We start from the raw sequence: 17240 nt of genomic DNA, 5'->3' as shown, positions 1-17240 counted from the left end.
ATGAAGAAAGAAGTGGGAGAAGGGCCTCCTTCCTCTGCTGCCTTCCAAATGGCATCATTGCCTCAGGACAGCCTTGGGCAAACTTAAGTAGACAGGGACTACTTGAAATTATTAAGTGAACTTAATTAGATTTGTCAATCCCTAAGGCTGGCAGGGTGGCAAATAGGGCAATATATTCACTGTCCATCGACAGCCTGTTGCCTGAACAAAATTGTGCATTTTCCAAACTGTACATGAGCAGCCTCAGCCCTTCAACAAGAGGAGAAGAGATGCGACTGGTGGCCCAGCATGCAATGTGCAACCAGGCATCGATATATACAAATCAAACATTCATAACTCTGGAAGGATCTGGCCCTGTTTCTTTCTCAGAAAATATCCCAGATCATTGGAGCAAGGAGTAGATTAGCAATTCTGAGCTTTAAATCTTATTTCTAACACTGATTTACTGTGACGTTTGGGACAAGCTGTTGCTTTTGATTGCTAAGTTTCCACAATCAAGAGTGCAAAGCAGTGAGACAGATCCGGCCCATGAGCTTGGTTTAAAAGGCAGTTGCTCAAAATGGCACTAAGTGAACCTCTTCAAAATAACAGGATGTTCGAATCTACTCAAGATTTTCTTGGTAACATCCACAGCTTGGCTTACAAGTCTACAGATGCATATGTTTTTCATAATTCTTAATGTCTCTGAAAATGTAGCCCTGTGTTCTCAGCCCCTTCTCTCCCTAAGCATAAAGTCTGCAATTTAGGGGATAATTGAGCTTCCAATATTTGAAGCAAAGAATCCAGTTCTATCCATGCTGCCCCCACTCCTGCACCAGGAGCCTCATCAGTGCTCACAACTTCCACTCTTACCTCTATGCAGATGACTCAAATATCTTTATGTCCACCTGGGTCCCACACCTGCCTCTCCAGCTGCCTGACTGGCATCCCACCCACACCTTCCACATGTCTCCCACCAGCACACCGCACTGCCTAGTGAGAGTTCTGCCCATAGCTCTACTCTTCCCCAAGACTTTTCATTCTTTGAAGTCTTTCTTGACTTCTCTCTCATTGCCCAGATGCAGTGTTTCTCCAGCTTGAGTAGCTGCTAGCTCTATAGGGGGCAGAACTAAAACAGACTTCAGCAATTCCCTGCTCAGTAAATCGTGTGAGTTACATCACTGTCTGAAATCCTCAGCAACAAGACCCATGTCTTACACATCTCTGCACTCCTACCTGCAGGCACAAGTGTCTGACTCATAGTACATGCTCAAATAATCTCTGCTCAAAGAAAGAGGAGGAGATATGTCATTTGTGATACTGCCTGAGGAAGCACATGTTACTAGTAAACATGTAATATAAAACAGGAGCAATAAATTAGCATCTCATGCTTAAAAAAGTGTTCAGTTGTGGAAAAGAAAATGTGACGTAGCTTCTTTGAAAAACCAAGATGACACCTTAAAAGTTTTGGCAACTTGCCCAGGACCCCACCAACTATACAGCCCAGGCTTCACTCCACTCTACTTTTTGAAACTAGTCCTCACCAAGCAGAAAAGACTGCCAATTTACTCTCATAAAGATGTTTTTGGTCAGACGAGAAGAGAGGTTACAATCCACCCTTTTTCTGGGTGTTCTCACCATTGGCAGTGCTGCCAACATGTCAGCTCCCCAACCTGCAAGCCAACACAGCAACAGAGAATGGAGGAAATGTTTGTGTGTTCCAAAAAACGGGGAGTGGACATCCCTATCCCTCCAAGAAGGATGGATGCAGGGCCTTTCTAGCTCCAGACAGCCCTCTTGCCCCTAGTCGTCCCAAGGAGCTTGCTATATGTTTCTGATGGTATGGAGTACATATGAGATTAAATGAGATTCAAGACAAGAAGTTGGATAGTTCTGCAAGAGACGATGGGAAAAGTACCCCGGGAAGCTAGAGGCCTGAGTTCTCATCCTGCATCTGCTGTCCCCATATGTGACCACACAAGTCAAAAGAATGGCAGGGGTCCAAGAGGCACCTGACTCCTTCCCAGAGTGCTTGACACTTGACTACGGATCAAGTATTTTTGTGCACAGGCACCTCCCCTGTTGGGCCACGGATCCAGGAAGCAATGTCTTTCCCCTTCAAAGCCCAGGGCCCAGAGAGCTCAACATATACCACACAGATTTCGAGAATGAAAGCAAAACAGGAACTTGCCAGAGATGGGCCTCCATCTGGTGTGGGGGAACATCCTTGCCGCAGTCCCTTCCAATTGGTGACACACCAGAGCACAGGAAGGAGCCAAGAGCCTTTAGGTTCAGCCCCTGAGAGTGAGCACAGAATGCCTGGAAGCCTTGAACTCAGAATGTGGACGGGTCTAAGTGGTTCTCTACGCTTGCTCAGCCTGGCTGAAAATTCATTTTCTCTCTTATTTCCAGAAGGGCTCCCTCACCAAGCCAGACTCATTGTGAAAGATCTCTGGCCCTTGGAAGCCCTGGAAGCTCTGTGTTGACTTTTACTCACGCTGCTGGTGTCATTATGCCTAGAGGGGAAACCAAGGCAGGAGGTGGTAAATTACCTCTGAGAGTGGGATGGAGCCAGAAGGGGTATGCTCCCAACTCCTGAGTCTGGCCTTGAATGTCCAGTTCATCTCCAGTTTACTGTGCAGAAGTTAAAGACTCAAAAAGCCAAGACACACATTCGCAGCCATGATTGGGTTTGACATGGCCAGGGATGGTCCCAGGGATCCAAAGCAATCCATAGGCCCCCAGCTTTACATTAGTACGGAAGTCCATTACACAGATAAAAGGAGGAATGTGGCAGGGCTTTTTCTTCAAGTATATTATTCTAATAGATATGCATACTGCGACCTAAGCTTTGTGACAGCCCGTTCTAGAAGACATTTGCCGAGCAAATCAACTCCACGGTGAGAAATTGGAGGAAGTGTTTTTCCTGCGCAGTAGCTGCCATTTCTATCCTAAGCAGCCAGGGCCCAGACAAGCCCCAGCAGCAAAAAGGGATGCAGAACACTTCCTTCTCTGAGTCCACTAAACGGCCAAGGGAGAAATCTGAGACAGGGTGCCCAGCCGGCAAATGCCTCCTACCCAGTCCAGCCACTCCATCCTGCTCTCCCGCTCCAAAGCGTTGCCATTCCCTCCATCCGTATTCAGACACAAACCTTTCTGTCAGCTACTTAAAATCATTAAGTGAACTTAATTAGCTTTGTCAATCCCTAAGGCTGGCAGGGTGGCAAATAAGGCATTATATTCACTGTCCATTAACAGTCTGTTGCCTGAACGAGATGGTGCATTTTCTGAGCTGTACGTGAGCAGCATCGGCATTTCTCAGGCAGAGATCTGCCCAGTGAGTCTCCGAGGCGCCCAGTTCCAAGCTACCCTTCCAGACTTGGCCCACTGCCCAGATGGCCACCTCCCAGATCCCTCCTGAGCCTGTTTTCAAGAGGTGTCTCTGTAGAGCTGAAAGACTCAGGGCGAATGCATTCTTTATACAAAGACAGCCTCCAACCAAGATCTCTAGCCAAGTCTGTTTTAATAACAAGTTCCAAACTCCATCGGCTGGAAAAAAAAAAGAAAAGAAAAAGCAACAACAACCCATGCAATCAAAAGTGTCTTCTTTGAAGAAACAGAAAGAGCTGAGCAGGTATGAACTATGAAGGGTCAGGAGCAAAGTCTCTGCTGCTAAGCACAGGGAAAGAAGAGGCTCCCCTGCCACGTTCTCAGGTAACACAGATTGGTGAAAGAGCGGAAGGAACCCCAAAGAGCTAACACTTCCCTTCTTCTTGACCATGCTGCCCACAGAGAGGAAGGGGAAGGCTCTTCTGTCTTGGGAAACCCAGCCTCCCTTCCCCATCCAGAGCTGAGGCTTCAAAGTGGGGCAGAGGAGCAACTATATGTTCTTCACTTGGACGACCTGGCCTTTGCAGTCTTGGCAGTGATGTGTCAGGGTCCTTGCTTTCTTTCAGCCAAACCCAAGGTGGCTCACCTGGTACACGCCAGAACCTTTCCTCAGTCCCAGAGTGGTCTGCCTGGTGCATATTAGAACTTTCCCATAGTTCCAGAGTGGTCTACAACCAGAACTTCCCCTCAGTCCCAGAATGGACCACCTGGTACATGCTAGAACCTTCCCTCAGTCCCACAGTGGTCTTCCTGGTACATAATGGAACCTTCCCTCGGTCCTAGAATGGTCTACATAGTACATTCTAGAACTTTCCTGCAGTCCCAGAATGGACCACTTGGGACATCCTAGAATTTTCTCTCAGTCCCAGAGTGTGTCAGGTCTCACCTAAGTGTCAGGTCTACCTGGTATGTTATAGAATTTTCCCTCGGTCCCATGATAGTCCACCTGGTACATACCAGACCCTTCCCTCAGTCCCCTGGTGGTCCACCTGCTACATGCCAGAACTTTCCCTCAATCCCAAAGTGGCCCGCCTGGTAAGTGGTAGAACTCCAGACCTGAAGCCATGGCTGACTGGAGGGTGACATGATAGCTGTACTTTGGGGGACTCACAGGAAGGAGTGGGTGGAACCAAGAGACTGTGAGATCCCTGAGGAAGCCTGTCCCATCTCCAACAAGGAGAGGGTGAGCGGGGCCAGGAGCAACCGCTTCTTCACCTGTCGGGTAAAGACACACAACCAGGCACCTTCGGAAGTAGGGAAGCCTAAATCTGGTGGTCCCGATGCCCACTCTGCCTCTGGGCCAGCACATCCACTGAAAAGAGTCTCCTAGGTTGGGGCTGCTCTCCCCACCGACTACCCACCACCTACCACCCCCAGCCCCCATTCCCAGATGACCTTTGCTTCTGCCCCACCTCCCACCCATCCTTCAACGGCTCTCCTTTGTCCCACCTTTGTCCCACTGTCCCTTCCCTGCAGCCTCTGGGGGCTGGAGCCATGGGGGAGGGTTGGCCCATGGGTGGACAGAGGCACCCACGTGTGGGTTGGCCCATGGGTGGACAGAGGCAGCGCTGCCTGGTCCCATGTTGCCATCTTATTGAGTCTTCCTGATGGTTGTGAGTGTTCCTGACTCAAAATATGTGCAATTCCCAGTGTCAATCAAACTCTTTGGAGCAGCAGCTGCCACTGCTGTCGCCGCGCAGAGCACTTTAGAAACTCTTCTATTTAGAAACCATTCCAGCCTCAGCCGGCATCATCCCATCCATGCTAAGAGGCCCAGTGGTTGTGAAAGACTTCGCAGATCTAATCTTTTAGTAATAAGGAAGGAAGGCAGAGAGAGGGGTAGGGGAATGTGCGGCTTCCCTGGGAGCACCCATTTAGAGGACAGCCACAATTCTGTCCCCCTCTCCCTGGGCTCCACAGGCACACACAAGTCATTTCCTCACTCAGGCCCCTCTGGCCTTCTGGAAGGTACACCCCTCATAGAGCTCAGCATTGAAATCGGGGCCTGGCTTGCCCCCTGGTCCTGTGAATGGCAGGTTGGGAGATGATGACCTGGTGGAGAAATGTGGCCTGTGGAGGGGCCTTACCCCGTGATGTGCAGGCAAGCCAGGCAGCTGTGCCCTCCTGATGCTTCCACAGGGAACCTGAGTCCTTCTGTCCGCCCTCTCTGTCACTCTAAGTACCTGTTCTCTTGCTACCTGGAGCAGCATTTTCCTAAGAGTTGCACCGGCTTTAACAAGACAGCAGTATTAGGGCCCTGGTTTTCCAGTTGAGATCCCAGGCCTGGGCTTTGTCTGGGTTACACAGGCTCAAGCCAGAAACTCATCTTTGGACTGTTTCCCATGTGAGGACCCCAGGGAAATCGTGGCTATAACCTTGCCAAGATTCATGGAGAAACTTGATGAAGGAGTGCGGAGATGCCTCTCACACAATCCCCCCTGCCTCTGTGCCTCCTCTCCTGGTCCCCATCCTGTTTACTAGTGCCATCACAATTATACTCTAAGAGGTCTTTGATCTCGCCACTGTCCTTTTAGAAACCGGCCATGGCTCTCCATCTTCCCTGAAATAATGGCAGAACCTCCTTGCCCTCACACCAGTTCCTCTGCTCCAGATATCTTCTCCTCTCTGCACTGCACTCCCACACCCACATCCTCAAGCCCTTCCCTGCATTCAAAACCGACTTAAATACTACCTCCTCCATGAAGCCCTCCTGATCTCCCTGCCCTGGTGTAATTCTCACTTCCTCTGAGCTCCCATGGTGCTGTATCTGCACCCTCATGAAGCATTCACCTCCTTCTACGTTATTCCACAGCAAGGTACACACACTCCATCTTCACGCTGGACAGTTAAGTGACCTGAATGCAGCATTCATGTCTGATTTCTCTTAGAATGCCCCATAGACCTATATGCAATAGCTGTACAGGACACAAAAATAGGTGTGTATCAAGGCTGGAATGAGAGATGCCTCTCAGAGGCATACACCCCAGTGCCAGGGTGGCAGGGGCTGAGGGTCCTTGTGCTGTCCATCCCCTCTTGCACACTCATCTGGCGTGCCCAAGCCTCCCAGAACAGGATGTGAAGTTTCTCCACCAGGCACTCCTCCTTCTACACCCAACCACCAGCCCACCCTATCCTGACTGAGGGTAGCATGGAGAATATGGGGAATATGACCTGAAAGGCCAGCGGTGTTGGCTGCAGTTACAACAGATTTGGGCATTTATTCTTTAGAATCAAACCAGATTTGGGTCCTATAATTGTGACTTTCAGACAGAAAGGATTGTTTCTGAATGACCAGCTCTCACGAGAGGGTTATAAGCACAGATAAGGCCGGGCGCGGTGGCTCATGCCTGTAATCCCAGCATTTGGGAGGCCGAGGCAGGTGGATCACAAGGTCAGGAGATCGAGACCGTCCTGGCCAACACAGTGAAACCCCATCTCTACTAAAAATACAAAAAAAATTAGCGGGGCCTGGTGGTGCACACCTGTCATTGCAGCTACTCAGGAGGCTGAGGCAGGAGAATTGCTTGAATCCAGGAGGCAGAGATTGCAGTGAGCAGAGATCGTGCCACTGCACTACAGCCTGGGCAACAGTGTGAGACTCTGTCTCAAAAAAAAAAAAAAAAAAAAAAAAAGGCACAGATAAATGTATGGAGTAGTTCAGTTAAGAATAATCAATCACAATTATTCAGATAAAAGTTTTGGAATTTAAGGCTTTGCTCCACGGAAACAGTAACTGTTCTCTGGCCAGGAATAACCAAGCCAGCACTTAGCCTTCTGCATGTTGATCAGCGGTCATCTGCTCTCAGGCGGAACGGGCCTTCCAGCCCCTGCTGTAGTCGACTTACTGGCTAAAGCGTTGCTGCCTCACTGCAGACCCCGTGAGCAAATGCCCTTCTCTCCACACCGCCTCCTCCATGTCTTTCCTCCCGCTGCTGACACCCCGTTTCTTGTCCTTGTGCCCCGCAAGTCCAGTTCTCTCCACATCACCAGTGCCCACCCCGCTCCGGTTTCCTGCTCTTGCCACTCTCTGTGCCAGTGCCTGTGGCCTGGCTTCCCTCTTTCTTCCTCTCTCTCTCCTTTTTTTCTAACAGCTTTATCAAGCTATAATTTATATATCATAAAATTCACCCACTGTAAGTGTACAAGTCCATGACTTCCAACAAACTTACAGAGTTGTGGAGAGAGCCCCACACTCCCGTTTCTGAACATTTTCATCCCCCAAAAAAGCCCATGTGCCAGTCTGCAATCAATCCTGCGCCCACTCGCAGCACCAGGCAACCACGAACCAGCTTTCCAGCTCCACAGAGTGACCTTTTCTAGACATTGTCTATCAACAGAATCATTCAACATGAGGTCTTTCACCTACTGTCTGACTTCTTTAACTTAGCATAGTGTGTTTGAGGTCCACCCGTTTTATAGCGTGTCTGCCGGTCCATTCTGTACTGTAGACTGGCGTCCCATTGTATGGCTGTACCATGTGAGGTGTACCCAGTCACCAGTTGGTGGGCATGGCTTCCTTCTCTTGGTGTTTTCATATCCATGCCAGAGACCACACTCTGTTCTGCAGGTCATTCTGGACTGACTTTCTGGAGGGCGGGAAAGGTTTTTAAGGTTCTCAGGGAATCTTCACTTTACAGTAGGAAAGGCTGGTTGACTGATAGCCTTCTGGGGGATGATTTCTCAGGAAACAAACAAGCCAAAGTATTTTCCTTTGATGTCACTGTAAGGCCTTCCCTGGCCACAGTCTAAGAACCTGGCGGTCCATGGATGTGAAAGAGCGGGGAAAGAAACAATATCTTAATGGGTTTATTGTTAACACTTTTATGACTCCTCTGTGTTGGTTACAAACACTCCCAGGGGTAATAGTCAAGTGGCTTAACATTTAACCACCAGGCAGGCAACCTCCAGTGACACTGGATGAAACCTGGGATGCATGAGACCCCTGCTGGGCTGTCCAATGGATAAACCCTATGGATGCTGGTGAATTGGGAAATTCAGAGGGCGGGGGGCACCAGGGAAGGAGCCAGTTACCTGATGCGACAAGCAAGGGGCACTAGTGGAACCGCAGTCCTTTATTGGCTGGTACGGAAGCATTTTCATATTTTAATAATGACTTCAGCCCCACTGGCTGAATGTCAGACCTACACATGTCTCCTGTTTAGTTCACCCAAACAGGAGACCCAAGCTGGTATTTTTTTTCCCCCAACTCAGTGTCTTGAAATCACTCCCCACTTGCTGACCAAAGCTGTTACTGTCAGATTTCTTCTCCACTCCCAAGCACCTCGCACACCCAGAAAGCAAAAGATTTCTGCTCAGATTTTCAGGTAGTCCTGGTCCCAGGCCTCAAACTCGGGGCTGGATTTAAGGACCAGTGTGTCGGTCATTAACATTATAGAGCGCTATGGAAGCGGGAGTTGACTGTTCTTCTCTCCCACTGCTCTGGGATTAGGTAAGCCTTTTCCAAACTCACATTCTGAGCCAGGTAGTCAGCACCTGCCTGCTGGATGCTGAATCCTAAGAAAGACCCCCCAGTTTGCTTCTCACATACATTCCTCTTGATGTGTACAGGTTCTGGCTGCAGATGGTCGCATGGTGGGGACAAGGATCCAGAGCCATCGTGGCTTTTGACAATATCTCCATCAGCCTGGACTGCTACCTCACCAGTGAGTTCACTCTGACCCCGACACCCTGTCCCCTAGCCCCGATGGCCCATGGCCTCACTGTCAGGGCCTCCTCAGCCTAAGCCTGTCTCTCCCACCTCCCTCAGTGTGAAATCAACTATCGGCCTGAAATCGACTCTTACCTAACGCAGCCCATTCTCCTCTATTCCAGTTAGTGGAGAGGACAAGATCCCACAGAAGACAGCACCCAAATCAAGAAACCTGTTTGAGAGAAACCCAAACAAGGAACTGAAACCTGGGGAAAATTCAGCAAGACAGACCCCCATCTTTGACCCTACAGGTAAGGGCTCAGCTCACAAATGTGAGCACAGTAACTTCTTGTTGCAAAAGGCAGAAGAAAGACTGGTGCCATGACTGGGGTGGGGAGCTGTGCTGAAAGAAGGAAACAGTCAATCTTTAGAAGGAGCGTCACCTACGCTCTGACTATGGGGTCCAAGAGGAAGCTGACTGGTTCTCATATTGCCTGAGCAAAGGACACCGCTGGAAGTTGTGCATAGGAGCAGCTTCCTCTATGCGTAGGGAATACCTAGGCCCCACCCGAAGGGGAGAACCAAGCTGGCATTTTTTTCCCCAACTCAGTGCCTTGAATTCACTCTCCTCTTACTGAACAAAGCAAATCTTACTGTCAGATTCCTTCTTCTTATAAAGAGGGCTGGGCCCATGGCCAAGGTTATCTGTTGCACAAAGGTGGACTACCCCATCATGGGTAAAGCCCCCAAAGCTCCCTTCAACACAGTTCCCCCAGAGCTCAGATCCCCTCAAAAGCTGTTCTATTGAGCATACCCCAAGCCAAGACTTCCCATGGCCCCTTGCCACTGAAGAAACTCTTCAGCCTCTGGTTATAAACCATAGGTGTAACTTGTCAGCCAGTCTTCTATTAGACCAGAGGCTGTGAGCCTAGCCCCACAGAAGCTAACTAAGGCTGCCCTGGCCCCACACCAGCAAGCCAAGGGATTTTCCCAGGCAGGCATTGGTACCTTGTCCTGGAAGGGTTCTTCTGCTATGTATAGCCTGGAGAAACAAGTAAACAACACACAATCTACCCGCACTCTTTTTCCTATAAAAGGTAAGTCTTTATCAAAATAATAACAGATCAGTGATAAATCTCTAATTTCAACTTATAATGTGAAATCCCTTTTTGGTACAAAGTATAAGAAATGAGGTTCAAGCCTTTGCCACATCAGCTCTTAATGTGTGAACTAGATGTTAGTGTTGCTTTGTCTTTGAAGGAGTCCCTTCCTTTCTGTCCCATGAAAAGCGACCCCAGGGCTAACCCTCACCCTTCCTGATTCCTGCCTGAACTAATCCAGCTGCCAAATCCAGGAGAAAGTGAGTTCCTTCTCCTGTCATCCCTCCCTTCCCCTTTCACTAGAATCACAAAAGACCTTTGCATGTTCCCACAGAGAGGAGGGCCCAAGTTCCACACAGAGGGGAGCCTGTCCCACAATTGCAGCTCTCCCTGGTTTCCTCCTCTACTCTCAGTTCATGACAATGTCTCACCTGCTGGAGGCAGCCTTTGAACTTCTCCATTCAATGCCCTGCCACCCAGCCCCAGTGATTCATCTCCACTCACTCCTTGGCTCTTGGTCAACTGCCACCTCCCTGTGACAAATTCAGGAAATTTATAAATGTATAAATTAAGAGAAAAAGCCAGACTTCCCCTTTTAGTGTGCTAAGTAAACAGAGCTGCAGCCCCCTGCCCAGCCTAATCAACAGCACTGATTACATAGCACAGACTCCAGAAACGTCTATCGACCAGTGGATGGCTGGATGCCTGAGTTTGGATCTCAGGTGTCAGCAGCCAGCCCCCTGCAGCCAGCATTTAGGAAACAGCCTGCTCGACTCCTGAGTTTATTGCCACATAACTCCCACTGTCCCTAAAAGGCTAATCGATAAGGGCCTGCCCGGTGGCCAGTCAGACTGATGAAATTACCAGTGGCTCAAATGTGGCGATGACTCCCCACCACCTCTAAATAAAATTAAAGGCTAGAGAAGACAGCAGCTGGAACACAAGCCTCCCGCTGAGAAACCTGACCTGTCATCCTCAACTCCAGTCTCAGGGCAATGCTGAGGCAGTGCCTATGGGTCCAAGCAGACTCATGGAGGCTGAGGCCAAGGCCACACCCGCTCAGTACTAGTCACCCAGCAGACACGTGCCCAGCACGGTGCATGGTTACAACAGGGACAGGGCTGAGCCAATACTCGCCGTTCTGGAGCTTCTGGGCCATGGGAGGAGAGTGGCCTATGAGGAGGCAGAGCATGTCTGCAAAGCTCAGATTTCTACCTGGGAGGCCCCCTGCAGAGGAACAGAGGGATAGGCTGGAAGGAGAAGGAAAAGAATGGAGAGATCGTTGAGCATGGTCCCATGGGCTAGGTTATTTCACACAACAACTTGCCCTCATGCTGACCCAGGGATAGTTGCTGTTTTTACCATTGCAGAGATGAGGAAACTAGAAGAATGTTAAGGGCCCATGGCTGGAGGGCAGTGGAGCCAGGAAGTCAACCTGGAATCCACATTCTTTCACCCATCTAAGCTACTTCTAGGTATCGAAGTCTCCAATCAGAGATAAACACTAAAAATGGAAAAGAGCAGGAAGAGTTGCAGCCAAGACGCCCTGCACACACAGTAAGCAAATCACCCCCAACCTTCTGACAAACAGTCGAGGAGACAACATAATGCAATTTTTCTTTCCAAAGTTCAAAGCTGTCAGTTTCTGCTGGGCTGGAACAAGGTGGCTGGTGGCATTTCAGCTCTCCTCCAGGCAGGCGTTGGAGAACTCCTAGAAACGCAAAGGCCCTTTGGGGCCCTTTGAAAACAGTTACTGACAGCACTTCCCTAAACATTCCTCACTCCCCACAGCAGCCCTCCCCTCTGATGAGGGACGGGGCCTGGCTCCCTAGATCTGGGCGGTTCTTCACCTACAGGCCCATGGGGCAGAGCTGAGCCACTGAAGCTTCCAGGCCGAGAAAATCCTATCCAGGTGCTTCATGCGGTGTTCTCGGAAGACTCTGAGTCACTTTAGCTAATCAGATGAAGGGGCTGAACAAGAAAATGGTGAAAGTATTAAGTCGAGGGAAATTACATTTGTCAGCTTTGCACATACAATTACACTAACCAAATGACTGGAGTAATGTGATCACAGGGCTGCAGAGCCAGCTTCCTCTCTCTGTCTCTCTCTCTCTGTCTCCCTCACCCCACTCCCTCCTTCTCTCTCTCTCTCTTTCTCTCTCTGTCTTTCTCCCCTCCCGTGACTGTCTCTCTCTGGCAGTACTGAATGTTAGCAGTGAGGATGAACAGGCAGGCTCTACCACACTCTTTCCCTAAAAAGCCCAAATGAGGATAAGCAGCCCCCCCAGGGCCCAAGGACCCTGCCTCAACCTCCCTTCCCCTCCATCCTTCTCCTTGGAGCTCAGATGCTGCCTGCATAGGGCGAGTCTAAGAGAAGCAACTCAGCTAATGGGAGAACCAGCCCAGCTCCACAGCCCTAACTGTGGAGCCCTAGCGTGAAAACCATAGCCTTGCCTCTAGCTATTTGGTGACAGGTTGGTCTGCCATTTTCTGAGTACACATCTCTTGCCAAAGGGGGATAAAGCAATTAAAAATATACAGAATCATGGGAAGAGCACTGGAACACCCCTCGGGCCGGAAGGGCTCTCATCAGGGCAATTCAGCAGATGAGGGGGGCTAATGTGAACATAGACAAGGGCAGAGAAACCAATTTTTTTGAAAGTCAAAGTTAGAAGTAGACCATGTCCAAGTCCCTTCCCATTCCCAGCTCCAAGATTCCAAGGGTTGAAGGGTGATATCATCAGGGAGCTATAGCTTTATTTGGCCCATATCTCCAGTTAACCCATGGCACTGCCAACGTGCCCAGAAGTGAGGAAGGGCGACAGACTGTCCATTTCCACACACGATCCTGATTCAAGAACAGATGCCAATTCCAATGAGAAAGTTTTATGTGCTTCCTATAAATTGATTGGGTCTATTTCTGCTAAATGCATTATCCATTCACCACAGAACAACTATTAGAGTTAATAGAATTTGTAGCTAGAGCCATTATGCTCCAAGTACGCCCTTCTGGTGATGACGGCATGGTTGGAAGGCAGGCTCCACAGGCCAGCATCCGCCCTCAGAGCCTGTCTTTCCGCTCAATGGGGGGCTTTGTTCCCCTCAGGTCCCACCAAGCCTACTGTAGTGGCACACCCCACTTCAGAGTCACCCCGTTCCTAAATCAATCATGTATTCTAATCCAGTTCCGAAAAATCCTGGCCTCTTCCTCGCTGGCCTTGCAGATAATCCCATGCTGGGGACAGCAAGGAAGCCACATCCCTCTCTTTAGCCACAGCTCCTCATTGCATCCCAGCCTTTGAAGGTGGGAGGTCCAAGATGTGAGAAATCCAGAAAAAAGTCAGAGCAGGAAGCCAGGGACCCCCCACTCTGGAGGGAGCTCCCATAGACTTGTGTTAATGATATCATTAACAGCTTTCCCCAGAAATGCCCAATTACGGACAAAATCCAGGACTCACAAGTGCAGCAGGGAGCTGGCCAGCCAGGGAACTAGACTCAGCCCCGGTTTCTCCAAGTGTGGCCTCAAATCATCTGCATCTGGGTCCCCTGATGGGAACGGGGGTGCCTGCATGTGCTGCTTGTTAAAAATGCAGATTCTTGGGCCCCTGCCAACCTGTGGAATCTGAATGTCTGGGAGCAGAAGGCCAAATCCACATTTTTAACCATCCCTCAATGAAAGTTTGATTAGCAAAAGAAATTTAGGGACTCAGAACTGCAGCCCAACCTACAGATGAGGAGCCTGGCTCGAAGCAAAGGCCTTGCGTCGCGTTGTTCCCGCTTCACACATCAATCATAACTGCAATTCACCAAGCGCTGCCATGTGCCAGGACTGTGCTGAGCTCTTGGTGCTATCATGGTATCTCCCTTTAACAGATGAGTCCAGAGAGGTGAACTAACTTGCCCTAAGTTAGACAACTTGTATAAAAAGCAAAAGATCATGTTTCTCAAAAAGCACGCAGAATGTGAAATTTTCTAGGCCAGGTAACATTTGGAAGGTCAAAGTCATGATAAAGAAATCTTTTAGGAATCCCATTATTGAATAGGTCTTCCAGAGGGATCTCTCTTTTCTGAACAACCTGGTTTCTTATGTTAGTTTCTGTTTAAACAGAGCACATCTGCATCTTCACTAACATTCAAGACGGTGCCCCAGGCAGGCAGTATTCCCACGCACATGTAAGAAAGCTGATAATTACAGCTAATTGGCATTCCTCCGTGCACCCCAGGCTTCACTGGTGCACTTGGAAGGCACTTCTATTAGCACCCATTTAACTAGGGGGGACAGTTCATTAAGGAGTGGCAGGCATAGGACCATGGTTACAACCCTTGGAGCCCCTTCAGACACTGGCCATTTCCCTGCTCAGCTACCCTGATGATTAACCTCATGTTCTGTGATCGCGCTTATGTTACTAATTTTAGATTATCACCTATTTATAGCAAGCTCACTAGCGATGACGCAGGAAGCACCAGCCTGAACAAGGCTCTTGGGACCCCAGTCATCGCAGCACATTCAGCACTCTCCCAACTAGAATGTCATTATTCATTTGGGTGTGTGCCCCTTTCCCCTGAGAAAGCAAGGCTGAGCTCCAGGAAGAGAGGCGCCAAAGAACTGATTTGTGATTCATGATCCCATTACCAACGCTAATGAGTTTCTTCCAGTGGAAGAGGCTTTGCACGCTGGAGAGCCAGTCAGCATCCCCAAGAGGTGGACAACAGTAAACACCAGGGCCAGCTTAATGGCGAGAAAGTATGTCCCCAGGGACCAGGTGATGGTAACTGGGTGGAACTGGAGGCTAGGCTGAAGGCCGAGCACCCACCAGCAACAGAGCTTCCCAGCGTGTGTTCCACCATTTGTCAGCCACCTCCCTCCATCTGTCCATGGGGTGACAGTCACTAAGCACATTCAGTGTCTCTTTCATTTGATTCTCATGAACTCCTCGAGGGAGATGTCACTATGAGGAAGCAATATAGCATCGTTTTTAAGAGCGCAGACTACCCGTGTCCAAATCCCTGCTGTGCTGCTCACTCTAACTAAGCAAGTCCCTTCTGCTGTCTGTGCCTTTGCTTCCTTGCATCAAAAAATGGTGCTTAGATTATCAGTGCTCACATCGCTTACCTTTGATGCAAGGGTCACATACATTAATATGTATCCAGGGCTTAGAGAGGTGCCTGACACATAAGGAGCTAGCTAACTGGGCCATCTTTTTTTTAGATGGAGTCTCGCTCTGTAGCCCAGGCTGGAGTGCAGTGGCATAATCTCGGCTCACTGCAACCTCTGCTTCCCAGGTTCAAGCGATTCTCCTGCCTCAGCCTCCTAAGTAGCTGGGATTGCAGGCATGTACCACCATGCCGGCTAATTTTTCTTTCTTTTTTTTTTTTTTGTATTTTTTGTATTTTTAATAGAGACGGGGTTTCACCATGTTGGTCAGGCTGGTCTCAAACTCCTGACCTTGTGATCCGCCCACCTCAGCCTCCCAAAGTGCTGGGATTACAGGCTTAAGCCACCGCACCCGGCCTGCCATCATTTTCTTCATCACTTTAGAATTGAGGAAACAGAGGATCAGAAAGATTATGTGACTTGACCTACTAATCAAATGCAGATCCAGGGTTCAAAGTCAAGCCAGCTCACTCCAAAGCCTTTCCCACTCTAAGCCCACACCTGTTAGGAACAATTCTAAATACTACCCAATTGCTGACTAGCATAAGGGAGAGAAGCTCTTGCTGCATCCAAATCGGCTGTTCTCTTTCCATTGAGAAGATTCAACACAGCATCCAATGCAGACAACATCGTTGCTTTCCCTGAATCCCAAGCCTAAGGAATAACAACTCACATAGTTCCATCTAACAAGCATGTACTGGGTGCCTACTCTGTGCCAAACCCTATGCAGGGGCGTGGGGGTCTGAGGCTGTGAACGAGCCAAAGTGTTCTCTTGCGAAATGATCACCCAGAGCTTCGTCTGCATAAGCCCAGCGTGAAGCCACTGTTCTTCCAGCACAAGAGAGACTTCTGATTCTCATCACATCTAGAACCAGGACAGGTGCCCCCACTTCACCCTGCCCTGAATGGGGCATTGCAAATTATTCTGAACCGACCATCATTTTCAAAATGTGTGCTGTGAGAAAGGCATCAACACTATTACTTCAGAACTTCCCAAACGTGGGCCCCCCTGAAGAAATAGCACAGACCCACCCAGCTCTGACAGACTCAAAGGTGCCTCTTGAACCTCCAGGCTAGTGCTAGATGAGGGCTGGGATTACGGCAAAGCTGCTGACAAAATACTTTAACATAAAGTCGATACTTGTTGCCCTTCTAAGCAGCAGACAGGAAGCATTCCCTTTCTCTCTCCTGGCTGGCCTGAGAACACATGTTGTTTTTTCTCATTTGTTTCAGTGAAAGGTTACATAAGTGGGAGACAATAAATGATCCAGGAACTCTGGGCTCAGCATGCCTTGATTAAGATCATTTAGATTGAAGACTAGCAGAACGCAAAGGCCCCTCCATCAGGGCAACTGCATTAAGTACTTGTGTGGGAAGACCACTCTTTTATCATTCTCTCTTGGACTTGCTGCTTCTGCCTGTAAAACAACTCCGCATCTTCTCAGAGCTTATTCAGCTCTCTGCTCATTACAGCAAAGCTTCAGTGGTTTTGGCAAAGAAAAAAATTATTTTTAATTCATCGGGCCTGGAGGTGGACAATGAATCTAGGAGTAAAAGGTTAAAATGCTAACTCTTGATCACAAAAGATGGTCTTCCCAGCTTGCCCCTCCCCTACCGAGAGGAAAAGAAAGAAGAGATGGAATTACCTTAGCTATCAAGGGGTCTGGGAGGAGAGAAATGACACAGGGCAGAACTCGGCCCAGCCAGTGCCCTCCCTGCTGGATGCTTACACAAACGATGAGGAGGTTGGCCAGGCTCGGTGGCTTATGCCTGTAATCCCAGCACTTTGAGAGGCCAAGGCGGGTGGATCGCCTGAACTTGGGAGTTCAAGATGAGCCTGAGCAACATGGAGAAACCCCGTGTCTACTAAAAATACAAAAATTAGCTGGGTGTGGTGGCACATGCCTGTAATCCCAGCTACTCGGGAGGCTGAGGCAGGAGAATCGCTTGAACCCAGGAGGTGGAG

General features: G+C 49.3%; 1 protein-coding gene across 1 annotated transcript in view; it reads left to right on the top strand.

Annotated features, from left to right (window-relative positions):
* Positions 1 to 17240, top strand: part of ALK (ALK receptor tyrosine kinase) — a 755264-nt gene that overhangs the window by 646702 nt on the left and 91322 nt on the right. Inside the window, exons 10-11 of the mRNA XM_017545664.2 lie at positions 8938 to 9032; positions 9202 to 9330. Coding sequence (XP_017401153.1) covers positions 8938 to 9032; positions 9202 to 9330 — 224 coding nt within the window. The remainder of the gene's footprint in view (positions 1 to 8937; positions 9033 to 9201; positions 9331 to 17240) is intronic.

The sequence above is a fragment of the Cebus imitator genome, unplaced genomic scaffold, assembly GCF_001604975.1.
Source record: "Cebus imitator isolate Cc_AM_T3 unplaced genomic scaffold, Cebus_imitator-1.0 Scaffold180, whole genome shotgun sequence".
In the NCBI taxonomy this organism is placed as follows: Eukaryota; Metazoa; Chordata; class Mammalia; order Primates; family Cebidae; genus Cebus; species Cebus imitator.
The sequence above is the reverse complement of the archived record's forward strand: the minus strand, read 5'-3'. Positions and strand labels throughout refer to the sequence as shown.